The sequence below is a fragment of the Anabrus simplex genome, chromosome 1 (genome assembly GCF_040414725.1).
Source record: "Anabrus simplex isolate iqAnaSimp1 chromosome 1, ASM4041472v1, whole genome shotgun sequence".
Taxonomy (NCBI): Eukaryota; Metazoa; Arthropoda; class Insecta; order Orthoptera; family Tettigoniidae; genus Anabrus; species Anabrus simplex.
Genome location: NC_090265.1, coordinates 1,770,475,525 through 1,770,503,451, shown reverse-complemented (window position 1 = coordinate 1,770,503,451; position 27,927 = coordinate 1,770,475,525). Strand labels below are relative to the sequence as shown.

The 27,927-nt window shown below is 38.1% G+C and overlaps 1 protein-coding gene across 2 annotated transcripts in view; it reads left to right on the top strand.

Moving 5' to 3' along the window:
• The window catches only part of Polr1B (RNA polymerase I subunit Rpl135), a 197,328-nt gene that overhangs the window by 80,997 nt on the left and 88,404 nt on the right, over nucleotides 1-27,927 (top strand). For both annotated transcript variants that reach the window (XM_068225688.1, XM_068225689.1), the window contains 3 exons: nucleotides 3,835-3,948; nucleotides 15,691-15,819; nucleotides 23,293-23,582. In XM_068225688.1, coding sequence (XP_068081789.1) covers nucleotides 3,835-3,948; nucleotides 15,691-15,819; nucleotides 23,293-23,582 — 533 coding nt within the window. The remainder of the gene's footprint in view (nucleotides 1-3,834; nucleotides 3,949-15,690; nucleotides 15,820-23,292; nucleotides 23,583-27,927) is intronic.

The following is a 27,927-nucleotide window of genomic DNA, read 5'->3' as shown; positions in this document are numbered from 1 at the left end:
GCTTAGGCCAAACTGCTTACTACATTTCCACCTAAGTGAATCCCTCCCTGCCATTTTATACCTTTCAGCAGATGATCCATGTAAACTACGAACAGCAAAGGTGAAAGATTACAGCCTTGTCTAACTCCTGTAAGTACCCTGAACCAGGAACTCATTCTACCATCAATTCTCACTGAAGCCCAATTGTTAACATAAATGCCTTTGATTGATTTTAATAATCTGCCTTTAATTCCATAGTCCCCCAGTATGGCGAACATCGTTTCCCTCGGTATCCTGTCATATGCTTTCTCCAGATCTACAAAACATAAACACAACTGCCTATACCTCTCGTAGCATTTTTCAATTACCTGGTGCATACTGAAAATCTGATCCTGACAGCCTCTCTGTGGTCTGAAACTACACTGGTTTTCATCCAACTTCCCCTCAACGACAGATCGCTCCCTCCCTTCCAAGATGCCAGTGAATAATTTGCCTGGTATACTAATCAATGAGATACCTCGATAGTTGATGCAATCCTTCCTGTACCCTTGCTTATAGATAGGTGCAATTACTGCTTTTGTCCAATCTGAAGGTACCTTACCAACACTCCACGCTAATTTTACTACTCTATGAAGCCATTTCATCCCTGCCTTCCCACTATACTTCATCATTTCAGGTCTAATTTCATCTATTCCTGCTGCTTTATGACAATGGAGTTTATTTACTATCCTTTCCACTTCCTCAAGCATAATTTCACCAACATAATTTTCCTCCTCCCCTTCAGCTTGGCTGTTTGCAACACCACCAGGATGATTTCCTTTTACATTGAGAAGATGTTCAAAATATTCCCTCCACCTCTCCAGTGATTCCCTGGGATCTATTATGAGTTCACCTGAATTACTCAAAACACTGTTCTTTTCCTTTTTCCCTCCCTTCCTAAGATTCTTTATTACTGTCCAGAAAGGTTTCCCTGCTGCTTGACCTAGCCTTTCCAGGTTGTTACCAAATTCTTCCCATGACTTCTTTTTGGATTCAACAACTATTTGTTTCGCTCTGTTTGTTTCATCTACGTACAAATCCCTGTCTGCCTCGGCCCTTGTTTGGAGCCATTTCTGATAAGCCTTCTTTTTACGTTTACAGGCTGCTCTCACTTCATCATTCCCCCAAGATGTTCGCCTTTTCCCATCTTTACACACAGTTGTTCCTAGGCATTCCCTTGCTGTTTCTACTACAGCATCCCTGTATGCCACCCATTCACTTTCTATATCCTGAACCTGCTTACTGTCTACTGTTCGAAACTTCTCACTAATCATATCCATGTACTTCTGTCTAATTTCTTCGTCCTGGAGATTTTCTACCCTTATTCGTTCGCAGACAGATTTCACTTTCTCTACCCTAGGCCTACAGATACTTAGTTCACTACAGATCAGATAGTGGTCTGCATCATCGAAAAATCCGCGAAAAACTCGTACATTCCTAACAGATTTCCTGAATTCAAAGTCTGTTAAGATATAGTCTATTATGGATCTGGTACCCCTAGCCTCCCATGTGTAGTGGTGAATAGCCTTACGCTTGAAGAATATATTCGTAACAGCTAAACCCATACTAGCACAGAAGTCCAGCAAACGCTTCCCATTCCCATTAGCTTCCATATCTTCCCCACATTTACCAATCACCCTTTCGTATCATTCAGTTCTATTCCCGACTCTTGCATTGAAATAGCCCATTAACACTATTCTATCCTTGCTGTTGACCCTGACCACGATGTCACTCAATGCTTCATAAAACTTGTCAATTTCATCCTCATCTGCACCCTCACATGGTGAATACACGGACACAATTCTTGTCCTAATTCCTCCCACTGACAAATCTACCCATATCATTCACTCGTTTACGTGCCTAACAGAAACTATGTTGCGTGCAGTGGTATTCCTGATAAAGAGCCCTACCCCAGACTCTGCCCTTCCTTTCCTAACACCCGTCAAGTACACTTTATAATCTCCTGTCTCTTCCTCATTATCTCCCCTTACCCGAATATCACTTACTCCTAGCACATCCAGATGCATCCTCTTTGCTGACTCAGCCAGTTCTACCTTCTTTCTTCCATAAGCCTCATTAATATTGATAACTCCCCATCGAATTCCATTTTGTTCGCCAAGTTGTTTCCAAGGAGTCCCTCGCCTGTCAAATGGGAGTGGGACTCCATTACTCCCATAGGTCCGAGGCTTGCTTAAAGTGTTCTGAGCTCAGTAAATTCATGAAGCAGGATGCTGCCCTACTTGCACGTAGTCCAAGTGAGGATCTCTCCTCTAACGGGTTATGGACCACCGGTGAATTGTATAGTCCTAGCCGCCTGAGCACAAGGAGGGCCACGACTCAGAATATGTCCGAGATGCCCACTCCCATTCCATAGCAATTGGTATCCCAACTGTCAGGACCACTTACTAGGCCACTCAGCCGTTGCCCATGGTTCACGAACTAGGACGTGACTACAGTAACCCACAAACATGAACCATTATTATTATTATTCATACACTTCTCCACAGGAAATATGGGTAGTAATGGGGCACGGGATGCACCAAGTGCCTTACATAATTAAACTATTTACACATTATAATACAAACGTTGATGTACAGGTATATACAAAACTGTAGATCACGGGATCTTCATTCTTGCGAGAGGAATGATCGCACAATGTTGCATGTTGACAGGAGGACAGAATGTTGCATAATTTTGTAGATGTTCGGTGGAAGACCCAGTTCTCGCAGACTCTTGTGAAGTGTGTGTGGAATGAGGCCGTTGACTGACAGAATCACAGGAACTATTCGTACCAGTTTCATCTTCCAGATCCTCTTTATCTCTTTATTATTATTATTATTATTATTATTATTATTATTATTATTATTATTATTATTATTATTATTATTACTTGGGAGGTGTGGCTATGAAGTTGTTTACGTCTGTTATTATTATTATTATTTACGTAGTTATGTACGGACTTTATTTGGAGTAAATCGTGGTCTTAGTTGTCTGTTGTATGTGAGGTTATGTTACGATACATCTGCTGTATGTACATTGAAAGAATATCTAAAAGACCATTCGTATACAAATTTATTAATGTTCCACCTTCTCAATACTAAAAATTATTTGATGTTTACAAAAACATTATAATGTAAGAACACATAATTACCGTATTTACGCGAATAATCCCCGCACCCTAACTTTAGGTAGGCTTATTTTGAAAAAAAAAAAAAAAAAAAAAAGCCAAGATTTTCGCAAAAAAATACACATCCCAATTTTGTGCCTCAAATTTTTTTTAAAATGTGCGGGTATTATTCGGATAAATGTGGTATAAGTGTATAATTTATTATTACCTGTATAAATGATGGATAAGTCCAGTGTAATGTTGTGCAACACACGGTAATAGTCCAGAACAATGCATCTTGTCACTAGAATTGTATAGAAAATTCCTTTCATTGTAAATAGGCTATTGGAGACTCTTGAAATTACTAGAAACCGTGTTGTGTCACACTGTTCTAGAAACCTGGCCAGGCAATGTGTATAAAGAGGCAGCCTTGGTAGTTGGAGTTGAGTTGTTTAGCGAGACTTGTAGTGGAAGTCGTTAGCCGAGTGTGTGAACCCATGTTGTGATTCTGTTGTGTTGGTAATCGGTTGACATGCTTTACTTCTTCATAGCAATGTTTTGTGTCCAAGATGGCAGTTTATTAGTGTGTGTGTGTTTTTTTTTGTAAATAAAGCAGTGTACATAATTGACAGCATCTCCTGTGTGCAACTTTGTGGTTACAACAAGTTTTATATTGTGATTGTATTTGAAAATCATCTGTGTGTTTATAGATGACTTCCAGAAAGCTTTGAAGTACACTGGAAAATTAGATTCTGGTGTGTGCAACTTCATATCAACGGGTAATATCAGAAGTTCAACAGGCCTGGGCTTAATGCAGGATAAAGGTTTGTGACGTGTAACTATATTCAATAATAATTTATTCAAGTGATGTATAGGGACAAACAAATGACATACAGCATGTATATAGAAAGATGGGAACATGTTTGTCTTTATGCCTCTTTCTATAGCTCCATTTTCCAGTGCTGGCCTGTCATTGTATTTAACCTGTTATGTTCCTGTCCATGTTCCTATCTTTCTACACTAAAACTTGACTTTAGCGGAACATTTACAGATCGGAAAATTTTCCCTTCCCCGTGAATTATGGCTTAACTAGCTGATGTAGCCTGCTTCGCTACAGAATTCTACATTTTATACAGAATTATAGATTAGGTAGTGTACACGTTGTGAGCAAGATTGTATTAAATTTCATAGCTCTTAACGTTACCCTAGAAATGTGATTGGGAAGTCACTAAACGTCTTTTCTCATATGAAGACTGGGTTAGGGAATTTTCATTGTAATGGTAGGACCTCTTGCCTACCATCAGTCACAATCAAGTCAGAATCTACCTGCCTTTTTACATCCTCAGAAAGACTGCCTTAGTTGTTTTCCCAACTGAAATCAACATAGGTCATTACAATGACGTCAGTAAGAATGTCACTATTAAAAGCAATGCTATCATATGAAATACTCAATCAAATGAAAAACCACACATTTTCTCACTTTTAACCAACAGTCCAAAATTCCAAAGCTGGAATGACTAGGCCATGGACAACCGTTAACACTCTTATCTTCTGCCATTATTCCGTTCAGTGTGCACACTGCTCATTCCAATCAGCGCCTCAGATTACGGATCGAATAGCTGGAATACTATGATGAACCAGTGTGTTATGTACCAGCAGTATCAGAAAATGTATGAACCTGAGAAATGGCATGCTAAAGAAGAAAGTTATCCAACTCCCCGGCTATTTCCTATCAATATTCAGCAGTAGTTACGTAGAAATGAAAAGGTTAGCACAGGATAGGGTGGCATGGAAAACTGCATCAAACCAGTCTATGGACTGATTACTCAAACAACATTCAGGCAGGCTGTTATACTTGGTACGCAGCAGTAATTCTCTTCAGCCATTTTCTCGTGATGCGTGTACATACGTACATACATACATACATACATACATACATACATACATACATACATACAGACAGACAGACAGACTGAAATGACGGAAAATAAAAAAGTTCATTTCCTTGTTACTGTGGACACGTCCGATACAGAAATACCATTCTTTTTAAATTCTAACCAGTGTACAGACAAACCTTTTATTTTATATATACGTAGGTTGAGTCATAAGTCATGGCAACAATTTTTTTTCTTGCGAACAGGAGACAACACAGAAAATCTAAGATATGCAGTTGGAAACGTACGGTATGTACTTGCGTATGATGCCACTAGACGGTGTATGTAAACAACGGTGTGGGCCTAGGCATGCCCCCAAGTTCAGTGTGTGTGTGAGAGCGTCACAAAATGGAAGTCACCAAGCAGGAGCAACGATCATATATTAAAATAGCAGTTCTCCACGGCAGAAATGCCATGCAGAGCTGCGGGAAGCAACGTCAAGAAGCCATTACGTGGACAATGATTTGCTAACAAAGAGGACATCATAACAGCTTTTCGGAGAGAGTTGTCACATGTTAGTGATACACATGCAGCGTATGGTATTCAGCGCCTGCCCCACCGTTGGCAATGCACAGTGGAAACCTTGGGTGATTATTTCGAAGGTCTGTAACCAGTGGAGACATGTCCTTCGTATGTAATCTTGTGTATTTACTGTCTATACCATAATAAAACAATGTTTACCAATGACCTGTGTTTTGTAACTTTCCTACGAGAATCTCCTGAAGTCAGAATTTGTCTTTAGGCACTATGCTTAAGTACATGCCCTGTATTTCCAAATGCATATCTTAGATTTTCCGTGTTGTCTCCTGTTCGCAAGGAAAAAAAAAAAGTTGCCATGACTTACGACTCGACCCTTGTGTGTGTGTGTGTGTTTTTAAGTTTAAAGTTTACCTGTATTTAGTGGAAACTGTCTGATGCACAATTGGATGAAAATTTTGTTCCTATAATGGAAAAAAATATGTAAATTTCCTTCTTAACCCTTTTCAGTTAATATGTATTCCAAATGAATCTAAGATGACTGAGATTCCTACAATAAATTCTTGATCATACAATATAAATGTTTGAGTCCTCCTATTCAATACATTATTTACTTCATCTATGAAGATGCCGGTTTTAGATTATCGACCATACATATTTCGACCCCTATTTTGGGTCTTCTTTAGTGGATTGAATCTTAAAGGTATTTAATCTACAGTTCAGTGATGTACTAATAAAAGCTTAAGGTCACTAGTGCAATAAGTCTTGCTAAAATCTTGAATCTTAGAAGTACACAGCCTATAGTTCAGCAGCATCGTAATAAAAGTCAATGGAAACTGATGTAATGAGTCTTATTTGAATCTTGATCACTAACATGTAAAAGAATAGTTAAAATATGGCATTGAGATGTGATCTCTTGAATTTTATAAAATAATAAAATCATGTTGTGTTGTAAATTCTCTGTTCTCTTTTGAACTAAAAACCGCAGATCACCCGTCAAAACACCTGCGACAGGAAGACTCTGTAACCAACAGAATACAGACAGATAATGGAACATGTCACATAATATCCATTGACAGTACTCAATTAACATAAAGCACAGGAGAGAATGCATCAATCTAAAGTAAAACCTAGTTAATTCAAAGTCGTTAGGACTGAAAAATCGGACTTCGAATTACGTGATTTAGAATTAACCGCTAACTCGTAATTCAGAAGAGCCAACCCTTGCCACGTCACAAAATATTCTAAGGCCCGTTACTGCATGCAGTTAACCTTGATTCACCTTTCAAATGCCAAGGAAAGAGAATTATTCCCAAAATGTATCCAACAAGGTGCATCTGCAGTATTCAAATAGTGCACTTGGATAACTTACAAATATAACCTCACGCAGCAAAAGGAAAAGAGCATGATTCGAAGACGAGGAGAAATCTATGCTGGCTCTTCTGTGCAAGTGCTTTATTAATTGGATTTCTGTACTGTATGCATTTTAAATGGCTGTACCTACACGGAAAGTATCCGATGCCCTTACACCGTCGTAGCTAATCGAACTTTTCTATGACGAGGGGAGATAGTATCTCGCTTCCATCTGCATTATAACACAATACAGTCACTCTATCCTTGTACGATTTCCCGCCATGGCACTTCTCTGTTAACCCTTTCCAAGTGGATAAGTTTTTGCTTGTGTGCATAATTATTTTTTGAAAAATATGTTTTATTCTTAACACATGAAAATGCAAATATGTTAGTACTCCAAGGTTTATTAAGTCATTCATTCCTGATTTCCGGAAGTCAGCTTCTAGGTATCCATATAATCTTGAAAAAATAAATCCTTAACTGTTGGTTTTGGTGCAAAAATTGCACAAGGTACAACACAAAGTAGTTTGGATTAAGATCACTAAACAACTGAGCTATAATTCACTTTCTACCCTACTTCATAATTCACCATGACTACTGCTATAAATATTGAACTGGTAAATTCATTAATAAACATGTACATTAACAGTCTAACTAGTATTTATGATACAATTTTATACACATGCCGTCTTACTAATAAACGGTGTATAACTCTTATACAAGGTTTATACATTGTTTATGTGAAATTCGTTATTAATAAACTGTGTATAAGCCTCCTGTGTATACATCTGTTATAGTTATTGAATTGCTTATACAGACTAGGACCCTTGTATAAGCGTTGTATAGCAGCGAGTAGCGGAAAAAGATACGAGTGAGCAGTTTATTTTCGTGGTATTTACTGTCTGCAGTAATATAATCGTGGTGAAATATTCGACTTATCCATTTAACATTGAACACACATTGAAAGAATGGACGATACCGTTGATGATCTCCACAATATTTTAAACATAGATGACATACACCATTCAGAGGTTATGGAGGCCAAACATCTTCGTAAAGTAAAACACTTTAAAGAGACGGAATAACAATGAATAACTATAAAAGAAATGATGGGTGGGCGTATTTTTGTGTAATAATGTGTTACTGCTTAATTGACTTTTGAAATTGCGAGTTTATTATACATTCTTTCTCAAATTTGAGTATAAAGAAAGACACATTCCTTGACATAAAAAATGGCATAACTTGAAAACGTACCTAATATGATTTCTATACTTTGTAGTTGAATACACAGATATATGATGTATAAATGCCTAATAGAAACTTTTTTGATCAAACCTTTCTTTAAGCTACAAAACGGTTTTTCCTTTCTCCTGAAAAGTAAAGATTTTGGAATGTGTACCCTTTTCAACTCACCGATTCAATTACAATTGCTTGCATTTATCGTAATATCCCAGTTAGGAGCTTTTGATCTATTCTTAAGCTTTTCCATTTCTTTCGTGACGTTCATTACACAAGCAAGCTGAAGAAATGTTGGTATCAATATAAGCCAATTTCCAGCTGTCTCACTTTGTGTTGCCAATGCCTTTTCGATATACCATGCTACTGCGCGACTTTCTGGAAAGTTTTGTTTTAGATAACCAGCAGAAGCGATCATAAAGGTGGTGAACGTGCGAAATACATCGGTGAACTGCAGGAAGAGATTCCTACGACTTGGAACGAGTGTATACGTGCTGTATTGTAATACAAAGCGTATACCACGTTTATTAGTAAGAAAAATATACAGCGCTTATACAGGGTTTATTCACTGTATAACTATACAAGTGTTAAACAACTGTATAAGGACTTTTTATTAGTAAGACGGATGGTGTTGAGTCTTCCCTGACAATTTAGAAACTTTCACTTGTGTGATACATTTCAAAGCATGTATCAGTGTGTAAGAATGGCTTTGCTGTGCAAATTGTACGATAATAAATAGTCTCATATCTTACTTTTTGGACCTTACAGACAACACAGGCCACAGAACCCTTTTTTCATCGTCTGTGTCTGCTCTGTCACTTAGGTTGTTTTCGCACTCACTTGCAACGATTTCACTTTTCTCGCTTTCCCACTCATTATCACTCATTTCGGGTATTCATCATCACTTTAATAATTGTGACTATATCACTGCCGTTTTGCATATATTTCCGCGACATAACATCTAGAAAAGGCAAAGCACAAACTTTCTCTCACAAGGTCAACAAACTTACCATATTTACTCGCGTATTAGACCCCTTTTTTCCCCACTTTTACAGTCAAAAATAGTAAAGGGAGGTCCAATATGCGATAACCTCAAAATTTTGTGCAGTGAACACATGACTTCTAGGCTATAAAGAGCTATACATTGTACGTGTAAACATTCTATACTATTATTTAACGAACTTAGAATGTATTTAAGTTAAATTGGCTATTTTCTTCAGAAGGCAATATTTCTAAACATAAAAAGATAATAAAGGGTGAACACGACTTTTAGGCCTACAGTACATATAAAAGTCCGTTTTAGTTACTCATATCACGTCATTTGTTACATCTCATTAATTTCTCTTGTGAGGCTGACATCAGGAAGGGCATACGGCCTTAAAAACTCGCTACGAAGATTTGTCTCACTTCATACTCGACCCCGTAGAAAAAAGGGATAAGGGTATCGTGTTATCATGTAATTAAATATTGATACAAAAGAACTTAATGGCCAGTCATTTGTCTCTGTCAGTTCAGCAGTAGTCCTACCGCACAGTAAACCTGATCACTGCTTTCATTTGAATATTATCGCCTTGCGCCGTCAACTTCCCTGCCCTGATACCTGTGTGTCGGCATTTCAAGTGACGTCATCTTCACTGCCATCTCGTCAGTCACGTCAGCCATGCTTCATTCTTTTTCAGCCATGCACTGCAATCGAGATCATACGAGGTCCCGTCTTTTTGAACCTTTTAAAAATAATTTTGTTCCCGACTATAAAATCTAAACAGTGTGAATCTATTCCCAATGGTTTCTGGAGATGGTCCTCTGATATTCCCAGTTGGTGTATGTGTAGCAGAAGCCACTCCTTCCGAATAAAGCCATGCTGTAGAAGGCATGCCAAACCATCAGCTGATAACTAGCGTATGTTACGAGTTGTACTTCTGAATGTAATACATAGTAACTGAAAATATTCTTTTGGTAACGCGGCTGTTTAAACACAGACCCTTATTTTTAAGTATATTTCATGCTTGTTCCCTACATTTATCACATCAGGATTTACGTAAACAGCTATCCATGGGATAAGACAGACCACATTTTTTAGGTTAGGTATAGTGCCAAAAGTTCCTTGACGGAAACAATAAAAATAAATAACAGGAAAATATACCGGATTTATCGATATCTACACGATAAGGGTATTGTGTTATCATGTAATTAAATATTGATACAAAAGAACTTAATGGCCAGTCATTTGTCTCTGTCAGTTCAGGAGTAGACCTACCGCACAGTAAACTTTCCTATGACGAGGGGATAAAGTTTCTCACTTCCGTGTGCATTGCAACACAGTACATTGAGCCCCCCACCCTTGTATGATTTCCCGGCTGGCACTTCTCTCCTTTAAAACCATAAGTCCGTTTGGGCTCGGCATTAAAAGAATGCAGTTTCGTCGGCAATGTGTTTTAGTATCATAATGTTTAATTTTGTACGTTTGTTGTCTCTTTTTTTCATTAACGCATACCGGTACCCTAGTATGTTTTGTTTGGCGTCTCCGAAAATCGTTTAAAGCAGGCCTATGTGGGGACATAAAATTATTATTATTATTATTATTATTTCTTAGGTACGTTGGCGAGTAAAACAATCGTTTTAATTGGATAGCTTATATCACATTTTAAACTTACTTCTCTCCAAATATAGGTATACCTATATTGACCCGAGTTATGAGATATTAAACGACCACTGTGTTAATGGTCTCGCCTGGTATATAAATAGCAACAACCGTAAATATTTCTCAACTAAAGTAAACTCGGTTTCCTCATCATGAGGTGGTACAGCTCTTTTTAGACACACCCCCAGTGGAGGGGAGTTACATGTACCGCTTTTACTGCATATCAACCTTCCTGCCATTCGTAAATATCTGGCAGTACGGTACCGAGAATCAAAGTCAGACTCCCGAGAACAGCAACTAATTGTGCTAACCATTACGCTGGCGGATTATTATTATTAACTACAAAACCCAGACATATAACATGACTGATGCATGCTTGCAATGCGCGGGTCGGACACGAAGTTAGGCCTATTCACCTACAGTATTTGTGCGACGTCATCAGAGCTGCAGTGGACCTACGCTACGGAGATGGACATTTCTTAACTATGAAACACAGATGTAGGTACCACATGGGTTTGACGCGTTTTCATTGCGTAGGTCGTATGGACGAAACTATTCGCATATTTGTGCGATGTCATCAGAGCTGCAGTAAGACTTGTACCCGCTTCGTTCTCCTCCGACGAATTACGTTGAGGGTCCTATATGAGAGATTTCGTTTTTCATTTTCTTCGCCTTGAAAATCCGGGGGCAGGGGGGTCTAATACACGAGTAAATACGGTATATGAAGTACACCAGCATGGAAACTGCGCTTTGGAACAAACACCTTTTTTATAAAAAATTCCAAATACTGTTTATTGCCGAAATAAAGGCCCTGTCTATACGCTCCTGGCATCTATCGGCTAATATTTGAACCCTAAGAGGAAACATACGGTCGCAAATGCTTGTAACTCGAAATTCCAGATAAACACGTCTATCACTCGCATGTGAGTAGACAGATTCTGGATAAAGACGTGTAATGCTTGCCTAAGTTTAATTCAGAAATGCCAACCCTTGCCGCACGACGAAGTATTCTAAGACCCATTAACGCATGCAGTCACCTTGATTCACAGTTTAAACCATTCAAATGACATGGAAAAAACTATTTCCAAATTGTATCCAACAAGGTGCATTTACAATGTTCAAATAATGCGCTTGGATAAATCACTGACAAACAACCTCATGCAAGGAAAGAAAAAACACACGATTCAAAGACAAGGACAAATTATGCTGGCTCCCCTGTGCAAATGCTTTATTTTTTGGATTACTGTACTGTTTGCATTATTTAGGTGCCTTGTACTTGCACGGAAAATGCCCCATGCCCTTAAAACATCGTGGCTTATCGAATTTTTCTATGATGAGGGGATAAAGTTTCTCACTTCCGTGTGCATTGCAACACAGTACATTGACCCCCCACCATTGTACGATTTCTCGGCTTCCACTTCTTTCCTTTAAAACCATAAGTCCATTTGTGCAACACAGTACATTGACCCCCCACCCTTGTACAATTTCTCGGCTGGCACTTCTTTCCTTTAAAACCGTTTTGGTTCGGCATTAAAAGAATGCAGTTTCATCGGCATTGACAATATTGTTTGGTGTGTACAAATTGATTATATGAGCCGCGCTTTTTCGCCGACTGTCGGCTTCGCCTGTGTTAGTGGATTCTGCTTCTCCGCACACTGCCTGCTGCGTGATATTGTGGCATTCCTCAAAACGCTGAATACAAAAGAAGTATGATTTCACTTGAACCTAGCAAATATGAAAAACACTATAGACACACCGAAGTGAGTGAAAGTGTGGAAAGCTACCCCTGCACTTTCAGGAAGACGCATTCTATCATGACGTGGATAAATTTTTATTTTAAATTACTCTGTAACATACTTTTGTTTTAAAATGTAAGGACAGTTTCGAATAAATGGCTGAATTTCGATAATGGGACAGTCGTTGTACTTCGAATTACAAATTATCCGTATTTCGAATTAACCAATTTAAATAGCATGCAAAATTGTACCTCGTGTTTCCGGGAACGAGAGATTCTTCGAATTAGGCAGGATTTTGAATTAACCGATTTTGAATTTTCGAGGTTCTACTGTACTTACCTCCTCATATCACTGCATGTGGCAACTATATACATTTTTAGAAACGGTCTTTAGTTGAGTTCTTTTTATGGTTGTCTTTTACAACATCACAGGAAAATACCTTAGCAGAATTTCTCAAAATTCAGTACTTTTAGTTTATTATATTGATGACTGAAATCATAAAACGTGTAAAACAGAGTATCGGTAGTGATGAAGTGAATGCTTTGGTAATTGCAGATGATGTGGTGATTTGGGGAAAGGGAGAAAAGGAAGTACAAAGGAGACTGGACATTTGGAATGAAAATCTGAAGGAGTTTGGAATGGTAATTAGTAAAAAGAAAACTATAGTCATGCACTGTGGAAAAGAGTAAAAGAGAAGCCAAGTGAACATAGACGGAGAACGGTTAGAGAATGTAGAACAGTTTACATATCTGGGTAGCATTATTAATGGAAGTAATGCAATCAACCCTGAAAGTAATAACAGACTAAGTAAAGGTACAACATTTTATCATCAGGTCAGAGAGCTTTTATGGGATGACAAAGTACCCAAGAGAACGAAATTAACAGTATATAAACAGTATTTCATACCAATTTTAACAATCAATCAATCACTACTGACCTGCATATGGGGCAGTCGCCCAGGTGGCAGATTCCCTAACTGTAGTCCGTTTCAATACGGACCAAACATGAGAGTTGTCACTTGCAACATACCACTTAGTCGAGCGGCTTGTCTCCTTTCTCCCAAGTCTTCCCAGTCCAAACTTTGCAACATTTTTGTAACGCTACTCTATTGTCAGAAATCACCCAGAACAAATCGAGCTGCTTTTCTTTGGATTTTTTCCAGTTCTTGAATCAAGTAATCCTGGTGAGGGTCCCATACTCTGGAACCATACTCTAGTTGGGGTCTTACCAGAGACTTATATGCCCTCCTACATCCTTACTAGAACCCTTAAATACCCTCAAAACCATGTGTAGCGATCTGTACCCTTTATTTACAATCATATTTATGTGATTACCCAATGAAGGTCTTTCCCTATATAAACACCTAGGTACTTACAATGATCCCCAAAAGGTACTTTCACCCCATCAAGACAGTAATTAAAACTGAGAGGACTTTTCCTATTTGTGAAACTCACAACCCGACTTTTGACCCCGTTTGTCATCATACCATTGCCTACTGTTCATCTCACAACATTATCGAGGTCATTTTGCAGTTGCTCACAATCTTGTAACTTATTTATTACTCTGTACAGAAAAACATAATCTGCAAAAAGCCTTCTCTCTGATTCCACTTCTTTACACATATCATTGATATATATAAGAAAACATAAAGGTCCAATAATACTGCCTTGAGGAATGTCCCTCTTAATTATTGCAGGGACAGATAAAGCTTTGCCTACTCTAATTCTCTGAGTTCTATTTTCTAGAAACATAGCCACCCATTCAGTCACTCTTTTGTCAAGTCTAATTGCACTCATTTTCGCCAGTAGTCTCTCATGGTCTACCCTATCAAGTGCCTTAGATAGATCAATTGCGATACAGTCCAGGATATCTTACTGGAATCCTACAAGTTGAGCTTCAGTGGAATAACCTTTCCTAAACCCAAACTGCCTTCTATCAAACCAGTTATTAATTTCACAAACATGTCTAATATAATCGGAAAGAATTCTTTCCTAAAGCGTACATGCAATGCATGTCAAATGGACTGGCCTGTAATTTTCAGCTTTATGTCTATCACCCTTTCCTTTATACACAGGGGCTGTTACAACAATTCTCCATTCATTTGGTATAGAACCTTCATGCATATGGACTAGAAATGCTGGTAACTAATAAGAGACAAGATAGTAACATTCAAGCAGTAGAAATAAATTTTTTAAGAACATCGGTTAAAAAGACAAGAAGAGATAGAATTCAAAATATTAAAATCAGAGAAGAGCTAAATATAGAACCCTTAGTACAGAAGATACAGAAAGTAAGACTGAGATTTGTTCGGACATGTCAAAAGAATGGGAATGGAACGGGTAGCAAGAAGGGAATTGGAAAGAGAAGTTATGGGAAAGAGACCAGTTGGAAGACCAAAAAGAAGGTGGATGGATCAGTTTTGGAAGGACATTAGAGAAGCTGGATTGGATGTGGCGGAAGTAATGGACCAGGAAAAGTGGAATGACAGAAAGGAGTGGAGGAGGCTTGTTAACCACACCTGGGCGACTGGAGTGGGGCATTGATGATGATGATGATGATGATGATGATGATGATGATGATAGTTCAAGGAATGCTGTATTGTGCACCAAGCCGTATTATTAATTGATTAGTGTACAATGACATTGCAGTATTATGATGACCTGAACAGGAAATTTCATATTTCTGTGTTAATATTAGCTACATCAGAAAACATTACACAGTAAAAGTTGTACAAAATATAATCTCCAGTTGTTTATATTTCATGCATTTTTATCTTATAACGAATAATATTGGATGTAAAACCCGTAGCATTATAATTACCACTCTATGGCAAGAATTGTTTGGATACTATTCATCACTGCCGAACATGTTTTATGCTTAGTTTTTTGCCCATTGGATTGATATACATCGTTCTTTCATTGTATTTATTCTGATGCGGATTCCTGTCTTTCTATGTATGACTTTGTCATTTGTATCTTCCTATAAACTATTTATATTGACAAAGTCAGAATATTGGGGTCCTTGTTAAGCTTAGAAAGGAAGGCTGGATGGAATGGGATACTTCTTTTTCACACAAGATTATTCTTGCTTTCTGAGCTAAACCACTTCATTTTGGTGGATATATTTGAATTCTCGTGTACTGCATGGACAATGTATGTAATTTTTATAGAATGTATTTATGTATTTAAGGACTAACGATTGTGGTAGAGAACATCAATCGAATGAGGTACATGTCTCATTTCCGTGCTGTGCACCGTGGTTCCTTCTTCCAGGAGATGCGTACTACTGAAGGACGTCAGCTACTGCCTGATGCTTGGGGTGAGTTTTAACTTTTGAAAACCTTCACATGTTTAGTTGAAACACTAACGATAATGAGATGTTACTGGAGAATGATTTACTTAGAGCAATTTTTGTGACCAGTAGTGAGATCAACAAAATATTTGGAATCAAATAAATCTTCAGTTACAGGTTAGAATAAAGGCTTCATTGTCTAGAAAAGTTTATTACTGATTTGGTGATCATCTTGTTTACGGAAAAAGCCTTGCCAAACATCAGCATCTTACCTATCTCCAGCGCCCCTATAGCCTTTATAGATCATGAATCCCTCATTGTCCATCACCTCTTTGTCTTGATACTGCATTTCCTGAAGGCCCATGACCATTATGTTGTGGTCATCCATCATTTCTGCCAGTTCTTTGCGCTTACGAACCTTGAGTAATGAATTAACATTCAGCTTCTCACGGTAGTACAGTATTTCTGTTTTGTCATGAATTTTGTGTGTCCAGTCATTGAATTCATTAGAGGTTTTAATTCTCTAAACATCAAGGTGCAGGCTCTCCAGAATCTAATAGCCTGCTTGCACTCTTAGAAGTGGTGGATTCCCATGAACAGTTACCACCTGGGATAGTGTTTTCTTTTTTTTAAATGAGTTTCCATGATGCTTGATTGTTCATGAAGATGTGGGTTGGATTATCCCTTCCTGGTGATGGAACTGAGGTTTTAAGCCTTAGGAGCTTGAAGAAAATTAGTCTGCTTTATCCACAGTTGGCTCATGGGGGGTCCTCCTCCGCCTTCAAAACCATTGATTATTTGTAGGGACCTGAAAAATTAGCATCTGTTTGTTTCAAAATTAGCATCTATTTTTTTCCAAAATTAGTATCTATTTTTCCAAAATTATCATCTATTTACAAAGTTAAAATAATCGCATGGTATTGTTAATTTTAACGATTCCAAGTTTACGAAGTGCAATTATTGTCCTTGGTTCACACACAGTACAAATTCATTGTTCAAATGAAAGCATTGTCAGTATTTCGGCATTGCTTTTTTTCAAATTGCACAGTCTGTCTGTAACCACTGTGTTGTAATGAGACAACACGCGGTCGCTATCTACATTGTTCGTTGGGGTCCACAACAACTCAAGACAGTATTTGGCAAATATGCTGAACTCTGTCTGAACTGCAGTTAATGCAAGCATGACATCACATTTTTCACTTTCTTTCATCTGGGTTTGAATTGCATGTTTCAGAGAACAGTAATCAGACCAGATATCGTTTCGTGAGAGATCTGTTACTCCAAACAATTTCTCAAGCTCATCTAATTCATCAGTGTTATTCAAAATTATATTTTTTGGATACAAAGCTTGAGAAATTGACACAAAATGCTTATGGTTCGGGTCTTTAGCTTTCAATGTGGCTAGTTTGCACTGTAAAGAATGAGCAGCTTTGACAAATGTGTCTCTACATGCAGCCTGCTGTAGAGGAGTGAGCTTAATCAAAGCATCATTAGTTGCCGCAGAAAAATTCCCCTCACAAATGAAGGTGAAACTGGCATCAAGGTTATGCAGTTTGGGGTGAAGGAGATGAGAGGTAGGATACAGAGACCCTTCAAGTTCAGTAAGGAGGTCAACCAATCCAGCTGCATGATCTGTGACAAAAACCATGTGGGAGTGAAGCCTTTTCACTTCTCTCGGTCACTCAGATCAGTCAGGTACTTAATACCACAGTTGATGTCTTTCATGTCAGACATCTTGAAAAATGTAACATCAGTAAAGTAAGCACTCATATAGAAGACAGCCTGAAACCAGCTATTCCATCGGGTTATGACAGGTGCAGGTAAAAGCTTTGCTTCCTTTGAAGCACCATACTTTGATGTTAAGAATTGTAAATAATTATATTTTCGCTTTCTATGTTCAAAAATGGAGAATTTACCATCACAACCACATGGTTTAAATCTGTCATCACTGCGACCCAACTATTGCCAACCAAGCTGATCTTGTGTGCCCAGCACTGTACATGCATTAAATGATCCCCTATGACCACACTTAATGTTTCATAACACCGGGTCATGTACGGGGCACTGTCACTAACAAACGCTTTAACTACATCATATGGTTCACTATAACTGCGCAGAGCTTCTAAAACAGCACAAGAGCAGTTTGTAGCATTTTCTGCATCAAGATAATTCACAGAAACAACGTGCAGCTCTCTTTTCGATCTGGCTGGGACTTGGAATATGATGATAAAAACACAATGGCCCAGTCTATCTGTAGTTTCATCACAGAGTATGTTGATGTTCTTCCCCATTAGAGGCTCTGCTGTTCTTTTCTACTGGTCAGATGTAACTTCTAGAAAGGAAGAAAGACCTCAAATTATAACAAAATAATTTAAAATTACTGGATCAATCGGAAATGGGTTCGTTTGATATGGAAATCGCACTCAAATTTGGTATCCTTCAATTTTGCGCATGGTTTCGATGACGTAATACCTAAACCGTACCCGATCAATGAAATCGAAACTTACCTGGTAAATATACTTCACGTAGAGTTCTCACACATGGCAGCTCTTCATTTGAAAACTCAGTAATCTAGGCTCTTAGCTCTTTGCTTTCCAGCTTTTCCAGAGGTATATTTGCTTTGGCAAATACTTCAACTGTGCGTTTCAAGAAGTTATCTCTGGAAATTTTTAATCATTTACAACTATCTAACTGTGCAAGCACAGAAGATTGCTTTTTTTGAGACGTACTAGCAGCAGGGGTTGAACTTTCGTTATCGCGTCGCTTACCCACGTGTTTTTCAGATTTAACATGTTTCACAGTGCATTTTTTTTTTTTCCCACCCAACTCGGCAGTTACAATACTTGCAAAACACTGTTGCTGAATCTGTGGCATATAAACCATCCTTTGCATATTGCTGAGCCCTTTCGTGCGCATTTTTTGTCGTGTGCCCCATAACCTAAACGATCGCTCAACTTTCTACTCTTCACTAGTTTAACTCATTGGGCCCGAGCCACGGAACCGTTCCGTGCTTCGCCTCGGTGGACCATACGCCGGACCACGGAACTGTTCCTTTGTCTCATTTTACTACGTAATTCAACTTTTCCTCAAGAGATGGCAGAGTGAGTCGCATTTGTGATTGGTAATATTAGTTTGAAGTGGGCTACCTCTAGCTTTGAGATTCGCTTGTAAACAAGATGGCTGCCAGTATAGAACTGATATTTACCGATATACAACCCCTTTTAGGAAGTAATGATGATTATGAATGTGATTATTTCAGTGAAATCAGTAGTAATATTAGTGTGAGCAACGCTCCTGAAGAACAAATAGATGTGGAAATCGGAGAGGAAGTGCAAAGAGAAGGCTGTGTTATAGCTCAGCAGGCGGACTGAGTACGGTCCCGTGATGCTAATAAAATAAAATGTTTTACTGTATTCCTTATTCCGTAGTTTGTGGTATGAAAGGCTTTTGTTTTCATGTACCGTATATTTAAATCTTTAATGGTCTTGTAAGCAAGAAATTTCTCATGATATGAAGCGACACTATATTTCCTCCAAACTAATCCCAGCGCCAATGCAGTTTCAATCCAACAAATATGCAGGGCTCAATGGGTTAAATTTTGAACAACAGGAAAACAACGCTGCGTCTATCTCGTTATTTCTGTGACACTCGATTTACATTTCGATAATAATCAATACAGATCTTATTCCCCTTGCTATTCCCTTTGTAAATATCGATTGTCAGTAAGCAGCAGTCGATCGGCTACTTTCCTTCATCGATCGGAACGGTCGAAAAATTTATGCATCATATTTTTAGTATTTCTGACACCGAAACATGTTGTTTTCGCCAGTAAAATAGCAAATTTTTACAGAATTCATACCAAAATCGCATATTCATATTAATTTTGCACTTTGGGTCACAATTCTCGTTTTTTCGCACTTCTATTTATGTATAATATGATTTTATTCCACATTAGAATTACCGTAGCTCCTGTGTATAAAGGAAAGGGTAGGGTGATAGACATAAAGCTGAAAATTACAGGCCAGTAAGTTTGACATGCATTGTATGTAAGCTTTGGGAAGGCATTCTTTCTGATTATATTAGACATGTTTGTGAAATTAATAACTGGTTTGATAGAAGGCAATTCGGTTTTAGGAAAGATTATTCCACTGAAGCTCAACTTGTAGGATTCCAGCAAGATATAGCAGATATCTTGGATTCTGGAGGTCAAATGGACTGTATCGCGATTGACCTGTCTAAAGCATTTGATAGGGTGGATCATGGGAGACTACTGGCAAAAATGAGTGCAATTGGACTAGACAAAAGAGTGACTGAATGGGTTGCTATATTTCTAGAAAATAGATCTCAGAGAGAGTAGGTGAAGTTTTGTCTGACCCTGTAATAGTTGAGAGGGGAGTTCCTCAGGGCAGTGTTATTGGACCTTTATGTTTTCTTATATATATAAATGATATGAGTAAAGGAGTGGAATCGGAGGTAAGGCTTTTTGCGGATGATGTTATTCTCTATAGAGTGATAAATAAGTTACAAGATTGTGAGCAACTGCAACGTGACCTCGAAAATGTTGTGAGATGGACAGCAGGCAATGGTATGTTGATAAACGGGGTTAAAAGTCCGGTTGTGAGTTTCACAAATAGGAAAAGTCCTCTCAGTTTTAATTACTGCATTGATTGGGTGAAAGTTTCTTTTGGGGATCATTGTAAGTATCTAGGTGTTAATATAAGGAAAGATCTTCATTGGGGTAATCACATAAATGGGATTGTAAATAAAGGGTACCGATCTCCGCACATGGTTATGAGGGTGTTTAGGGGTTGTAGTAAGGATGTAAAGGAGAGGGCATATAAGTATCTGGTAAGACCCCAACTAGAGTATGGTTCCAGTGTATGGGACCCTCACCAGGATTACCTGATTCAAGAACTGGAAAAAATCCAAAGAAAAGCAGCTCGATTTGTTCTGAGTGATTTCCGACAAAAGAGTAGCGTTACAAAAATGTTGCAGTGTTTGGGTTGGGAAGAATTGAGAGAAAGAAGAAGAGCTGCTCGACTAAGTGGTATGTTCCGAGCTGTCAGCGGAGAGATGGCGTGGAAAGACATTAGTAGACGAATAAGTTTGAATGGCGTTTATAAAAGTAGGAAAGATCACAATATGAAGATAAAGTTGGAATTCAAGAGGACAAACTGGGGCAATTATTCATTTATAGGAAGGGGAGTTAGGGATTGGAATAACTTACCAAGGGAGATGTTCAATAAATTTCCAATTTCTTTGAAATCATTTCGGAAAAGGCTAGGAAAGCAACAGATAGGGAATCTGCCACCTGGGCGACTGCCCTAAATGCAGATCAGTATTGATTGATTGATTGATTGATTGATTGATTGATTGATTGATTGATTGATTGATTGATTCAGTTCAAGATTCAAAAAATTGCATTTATCGCAAATGCTATTTTTTCAGGTCTCTAGTTATTAGTATTATTATTCACAATATTACATTTGGTATCAAGTACCTTTTTGATTCTAGGTACAAGGAAGAGGTACTTTATCCAGTATGATTACAATTTTACATACAATTATTTACAAAACCACTGATCATTATGGTGGAGTCATGCAGTGGATGTTCCATCTGCAAGAATTTATGGACAATGTGACAGTGACAGGTGGTTAATATGACTGCGTTTTGAAGGTCTATGTAGCTGAGAGTGTGCAGATTGAGAATTTTGAGGCTGTTGTGCAGTGTCTTTTTGTACTACTACTACTACTACTACTACTACTACTACTACTACTACTACTACTACTACTACTACTACTACTACTACTACTACTACTACTACTACTACTACTACTACTACTACTACTACTACTACTACTACTACTACTACTACTACTACTACTACTACTACTACTACTACTACTACTACTACTACTACTACTACTACTACTACTACTACTACTACTACTACTACTACTACTACTACTACTACTACTACTACTATAGTAGTTTCTCTAAAGCCAAGAAGTTTTCATGTATTCCCTTCCAATATGCGTCTGTTTCAGTAACAAACAACTTGTTTGCATTAATATTGTTTTCATATTGCATAGACTACCAGAAGAACTTTCCCATTGCAGTTTGCTGTATTATTTATTTCTTTATTTTATTTACATAGTTTCCGCCCACATTGGAGCACTTAAATCAAACCCAAATACATTTATGTTAACAAGGAATTAACTGAAGATTTAGCTTGCATCATCTTCTTCCTTTCCCAAAACCTCTTCATTCTGGCTGACCTGGCTGCCCTTTCTTCATCAGATATGACATATTGTTTGTGTTGTACATTTTTTAATGACAATCTTATTTGTTTGTTCTTGAGAATCCTTTTTTCTTCTCTATTTTCAATTTGTTTCATTGTAATATTCAGCTCTTCAAAAGCATTCTGAACTTCTTTAAACCAATTATTTTATGTTTTACTTTTCCAAAAGTAATTAAATAGTTGTTTTATTATCCTATTATCATTTAATCTAGAAAGATGACAGAAAAAGACCTTCTTTTTCTCATCATATCTATTATAGATTCACTTTCCCTATAAACCACTGCGTTAGGCAATAGTCTCCATTGTCCACCCACCTTATGTTTTTTATTAATGATTGTTCTGAGTATCTTCTGCCAACCTTTTGCAGTGTATCAGTTGTTGCTTTGGTGTTCAATTTAAATAGTGTTTCACAAGCATAAGTCGCTTCAGGTGTAATGACGGAACAGTAATGTTGAAGTTTAGCATTTATTGAAAGAGATTTTTTCTTGTACGTTGGCCATGTAATTCGTTGTGCTTATAATTTCACCAAGATATTTAAACTTATTCACAATTTTAATTTGTTTGGTGTTGGCTAAGGTAATGGTTGGTGCTGTAACAGGGAAGGTTGATTTATTTCTGTTTTTTCATATGAAATTTGCAACCCAACTTTTCTTGCTATGTTATCAAGTTCTTTTATTTGCAGTTTAGCTTCTTCCATATCATTAGCAAGTAGTGCAAGATCATCAGCGAATGTTAAACAATTGAGTCTTATTTTTCTGCCAATCTTGATGTTAGGTTGACACATCTTATTCCATTCCCGCATGATTTTTTCCAACACACAATTAAACAATAATGGTGAGAGTCCATCTCCCTGCCGAAGTCCAGTATTAATGTCCAATGGCTTTGAGAGTTCATTGCTAAATCTGACTTTAGATTTAGTGTTCTTAAGGGTAATTCCAATAAGGCGAATAAGTTTTGGATGCAAACCAAATTCTTTTAGGATATTCAATAATGACTCATGATGGATACTATCATACGCCTTTTTAAAATCAACAAAAGTGATAACTAACTTTTTGTTTCTAACCCTATGATGCTTCATACTCCACTTTAAACTGATAATTTGATCTGGACAACTTCTCCCTGGACGAAAGCCTCCTTGGTATTCTCCAAGTTCACAGTCAAGTTGTTCTGTATTAAAGAGTGTTTTCATTTATTTCTAGGCTTCATCTGTCCAGTTCACACACCTGATGGAACACCGTGTGGCCTGTTGAACCACCTTACAAAATACTGTCGTATTACAAATGTACCGAATGCCAAAGAAGTCATGAATATTCCAAGCGTGCTTGTAACCTTGGGAATGATTCCACTCAATTCACCAATATCAGCCAGTTGTTTGCTTAGTGAATGTTATCTGGTGATGTTGGATGGACGTATCCTAGGACATGTTCCTATGAGTGAAGCAAAGGAACTTGTGACTCAGTTGCGTTATGTCAAAATAGAAGGTAAAAAGGTGAGGAATAAAACTTCCATTATATTTGTTATGTGTGTTTTTTCATACTGAGTTGTTAATTGTCTGGCTAGTGCCTTTTGCTGAATTTTTAAAACCAAAATTTGAACTTAACACTAGGAATATCTTTTTTTTGATAAGATGTAATTGGGTATGACTGCAGGTGGATAAATCATTGCTAAAAATGTCTTGTGAGTGTGCTTGACATTAACAGAATTGTACCAGAGACAGGAGAGCAAAAAATCTATCCCAAACTGTAGTATGTCTTAGAATAAATGGGACTGTTAACAAGTTCATCTTTTGACCAGCAGTCATGTAATTCTGATCAGCTGTTCCAAGAAACAAGTTAATATGATCCACATCAGGTTCTTAACACTTCTGAAACCTTAACTGGGAAATAACCACCCGATCATTTGTTTCAAAAGTATAATATAACTTAATAAAATTTAGGAAACAATTGTGAGAAATTACCAGTGTTTTGCTCCAGTGCAGCAGGTGCTCATCAGTGGGATACCGCACCTTCTCAAGACACTGGCCGGCTAGCACACCGGTAGCGACACCACTGCAAGCTGTGATACGATAAGCGCAAATGCAGTGCCGTCGTACTAGTAGCATGACCAAAAATATGGCTTCCACTTGAGGTAGCTAAATAAACTTAATGTATTCCTGAATAAACTCAACTAGTTGTCGAGGTACCCTCAAATAAAAATACAGTGTGTTAAAAATATGATTACACACGGCCATACCAGGAACTATCATGCTCTATCAAGTCAGTCAGGTATGGTAGCTCGCTGACTGTTCAGTTAGTCAGTCATGCAGTCTTTGGTGTTATAGTGGTTCCTTTTGCTGTAATATGATATTGGTCTTGTAGCATTTCTTCTCTAAAATCTATTTTGTCCTGCTGGTTATGTGAGACTTGTGTGATAACTGTTCTCGGTCCACTGACGTGCCCAATGCTCGCCCCATAGTCACCTACCAAATTCGATAAACAAACACTAATGCTGTCTTGTCCAAGTGCATCCTGTTATGATTAAATAATATTGTATTCTTTGGCTTTCTACAACAAGATCCATTTTTCATTTCTATTAAATCATCTTCTTCCTAACATTTTCCTGCTGGTGCAGGGTCTGCTATTCTAATCATGGCTTGCCATCTCATTCATGCTGCCTTTATCCCACTTCACACTTCATCATGTATCCCACCATTAGTCTGTAGGCAAGATCCTAGATACCTGAAGCTTATGGTCTTCGTTAATGTCTCTCCATCAACTTGAATTGAGCTGTTGCATGGGATCGTTTCCAGGTATTCAGTCTTCTTTTTGTTCAGTCTAAGACCGTATTGTGAGAGACGGCTGTCTCTAAATAACTGTTAAAAAGTGGGTGCAATTCTGTTTTGTGTCTCCTGTATGCCACTGGATCACTTTGCAGGAGTAGGCGATGTACTACCTTTGAACTTGCTCTTGACCTTATTTTTGCGGTCTTCCAAATTCATCTTCACCGTCATCAAAGCCCAAGAACTCATCACAGGATTCCGCTGTGCTCATCAAGTACGTAATTTAGGCATCTGAAATTCAGCAGGCCACGTGGGCATGGGGACCCTCTACAGTCGGGATATCAAAATTCTAGAGTGCTTCCATCTGCAAAAACTTGGATCCATCTTGAAGATCAAATGGGTGGACTGGGTCACCAACCTTGCAGTTCTTGAGAATGCACATGCTATAAGCATTGAGGCTACCATCATTGGACACCGTCTCAGATGGATAGGGCACGTCCATCGCATGAGTAAAACCAGGCTTCCTCGTCGACTTTTGTATGGTGAACTCTGTTTCGGCACAAGACCTCATGGAGCCCCTTCGAGCGTTTCAAGGATCATCTAAAGCATACTATGAAAAGAGCTGGAATCAACACTCAATCCTGGGATATGCTTGCTGAGAGTCGTACACTTTGGCGCGACACTGTTCATACATCAGTTTCGGTGTTTGAAGAGGAACGACGATGACGTGAAGATAAAACTGACAAGCACGGAAGCTTCATTAAGCTCAGTTTCGCCTTCCCCCAACCATTTCATGTGATCTGTGTGGACGTATGTTTTATGCCAAGATTTTGCTACTAAGTCATATGGAACATAGTCACAAATCTTTGTGAGTGTGAAAATGTAAACTGCTGAATAATATGTTTACTCAGATACGAGTTTCAGACGATGACGACATGGGCAGCCAAATAAGCATATTTGGGAAATCTGATTATTTGTCAAATTTAATTAATTACTCAGCCATCTAAAGCCTCATTACATGTCAAGCAAGAATTATATCCAAGTAACAGAAAAAAAGGAATAAGCTAACACATAAAAATACAGTGTGTCTGTTATGACCGCCGATCAGTGAGACATTTTCACCGTAGTATGGAAGATGTTAAATAAATGCTTACTGGTAATATTTATTGATCTGAAAAAAATTTGATAATATTGATTGAACCAAGGTCCCTACGATTGGATCATTTAATAGGAATTAAGGGGTACATTTGCGAATTTACTTCAAGGCACTGTGACTTTGGCGACATTGATTTGCTCATTAGGATTTTCGACAACCCTGGTGTTTTGGTTGGTAGGTGAGGGAATTTTTCTTTCAATCTTCCAGCAATTTTCCCCTTTTTTGTGTTGATGCTATAGAAATGTTGAATGTCAACCATTTTTCAATATCTTAATTTGATTACTCAGTAGATGTCGCGTTCTTCTTCATGCGTGCTAACTTTCACATGAAGTTTTGCTTGCTGAACAGCTTTTGTCAGTCTTCTCCTCCATACAGATGTTGGTGAAACAAATAAGATCGAATCCAATGTATTACGATACTGTAATTTGCTTTCCAAGTAATACCGTTACCTAGGGTATTCCAGAGGTGCCAACTATTACGATTCAATCGTAATAATTACGAATTACCCATCATAATTACGCCTTTACGAATCACACACCACAAATTACGATTTTTTGTTGATTTTTAAATCTAAGTTTATGAAGTATTCTAGAGGATACACAAGGAATGCCATTAGAGCTTGAATTGTCAGAATATTATTTTCGGATTTCTCAGTAGTCATTTATACCTCTTTCCTGTCCCTCGTTTAAGAATATTTTGAGTTTTCATGCGCCGAACGCAGTGTGTGTTTCCAGTACTGGAAATATAGGCACCTGTCAAGTGGTATATCTTGCGGAGTTGTTGTCTTTGTTCGTCACATGATCAGACTGCCTTGCAAGTATGCGAGTTCTGTTGTCTTTGTTTTGGCGGCAAAGTGGTGACAAACTCGGTTTAATTGTGAATACTGTGTGCGTGACTGTTGAAGAAGTATTTATTGCGATTTTGGTTGCCAAATTTACATACATTACTCTTCTAGGATATATGCTAATCGTGTGTTACGAAATGTGAAAGGTTTGAAATAATGAAGCGATTTCTTGCGCAGGAAAATACGTGTGAATATGTTACCGTGACTAGTGACGCTAGTAATAAACCAAAAGTAGTTCAAATATGTAGGGAGGAATGCTCGAAAGAATGACCCTGTTGACTGCATTCCTCGAAATCTCATTCACACATGTTTAGTACGGTAGTGTGCGTGTAGCCGTGACATTTCAGATGCGCATGATGAGGAAGAACAACACTGAATTCCGTGCTAATATGAACTCGGAACTGTTAAGTGCTCTGTTAGTGCAGAGGATGCACATGATATCAAAAGAAAAATCATGTCACCAGTGTACGTTACCAACTACAAGCTTTCAACGGAGTATGTAAGTTAGTAAGATCTCGGAAAAAAATATTCTACGACAGCCGCTGCGCCTCCTTCCCCTCCGCCCATGCGTTAACGGCTGCATTACGAATTGCCTTTCTTGAAAGTTGGTATCTCTGGTATTCTCTGGTGTAATGAGCTGGAGTGGATGTGACAATTGAACTGGCTGCAGTTTCACTATACCAGTATATGGTTTGTGCAAGACGGTAAGGTATGAACGATAGTAGACTGCCTAAACAACTTACCTACAGTGAGATTGGTCATGGCAAAAAGCCTCGAGGTGCTCCTTTGAAACGTTATAAAGACCAGCTTAAGAAAACTATGAATAGCACCAACATAAACGTTAACAACTGTGCAACAACTGCACAAAACCGTGTTCTTTGGCACAAAGCTACTGCAGAAGGTGTCTTGACTGTTTGAGCAGCACGTTGTAGACAAGGAACTGAAATCCCATGAAAAGCAGAAACGTCAGATTGAACCGCATCCTCCACCCACCTTTAGATGTGACCTATATGGCCGCATGTTTCATGCAAAGATTGGCTTGATTTGTCATCAGTGACATCTCCACAGAGTGAACA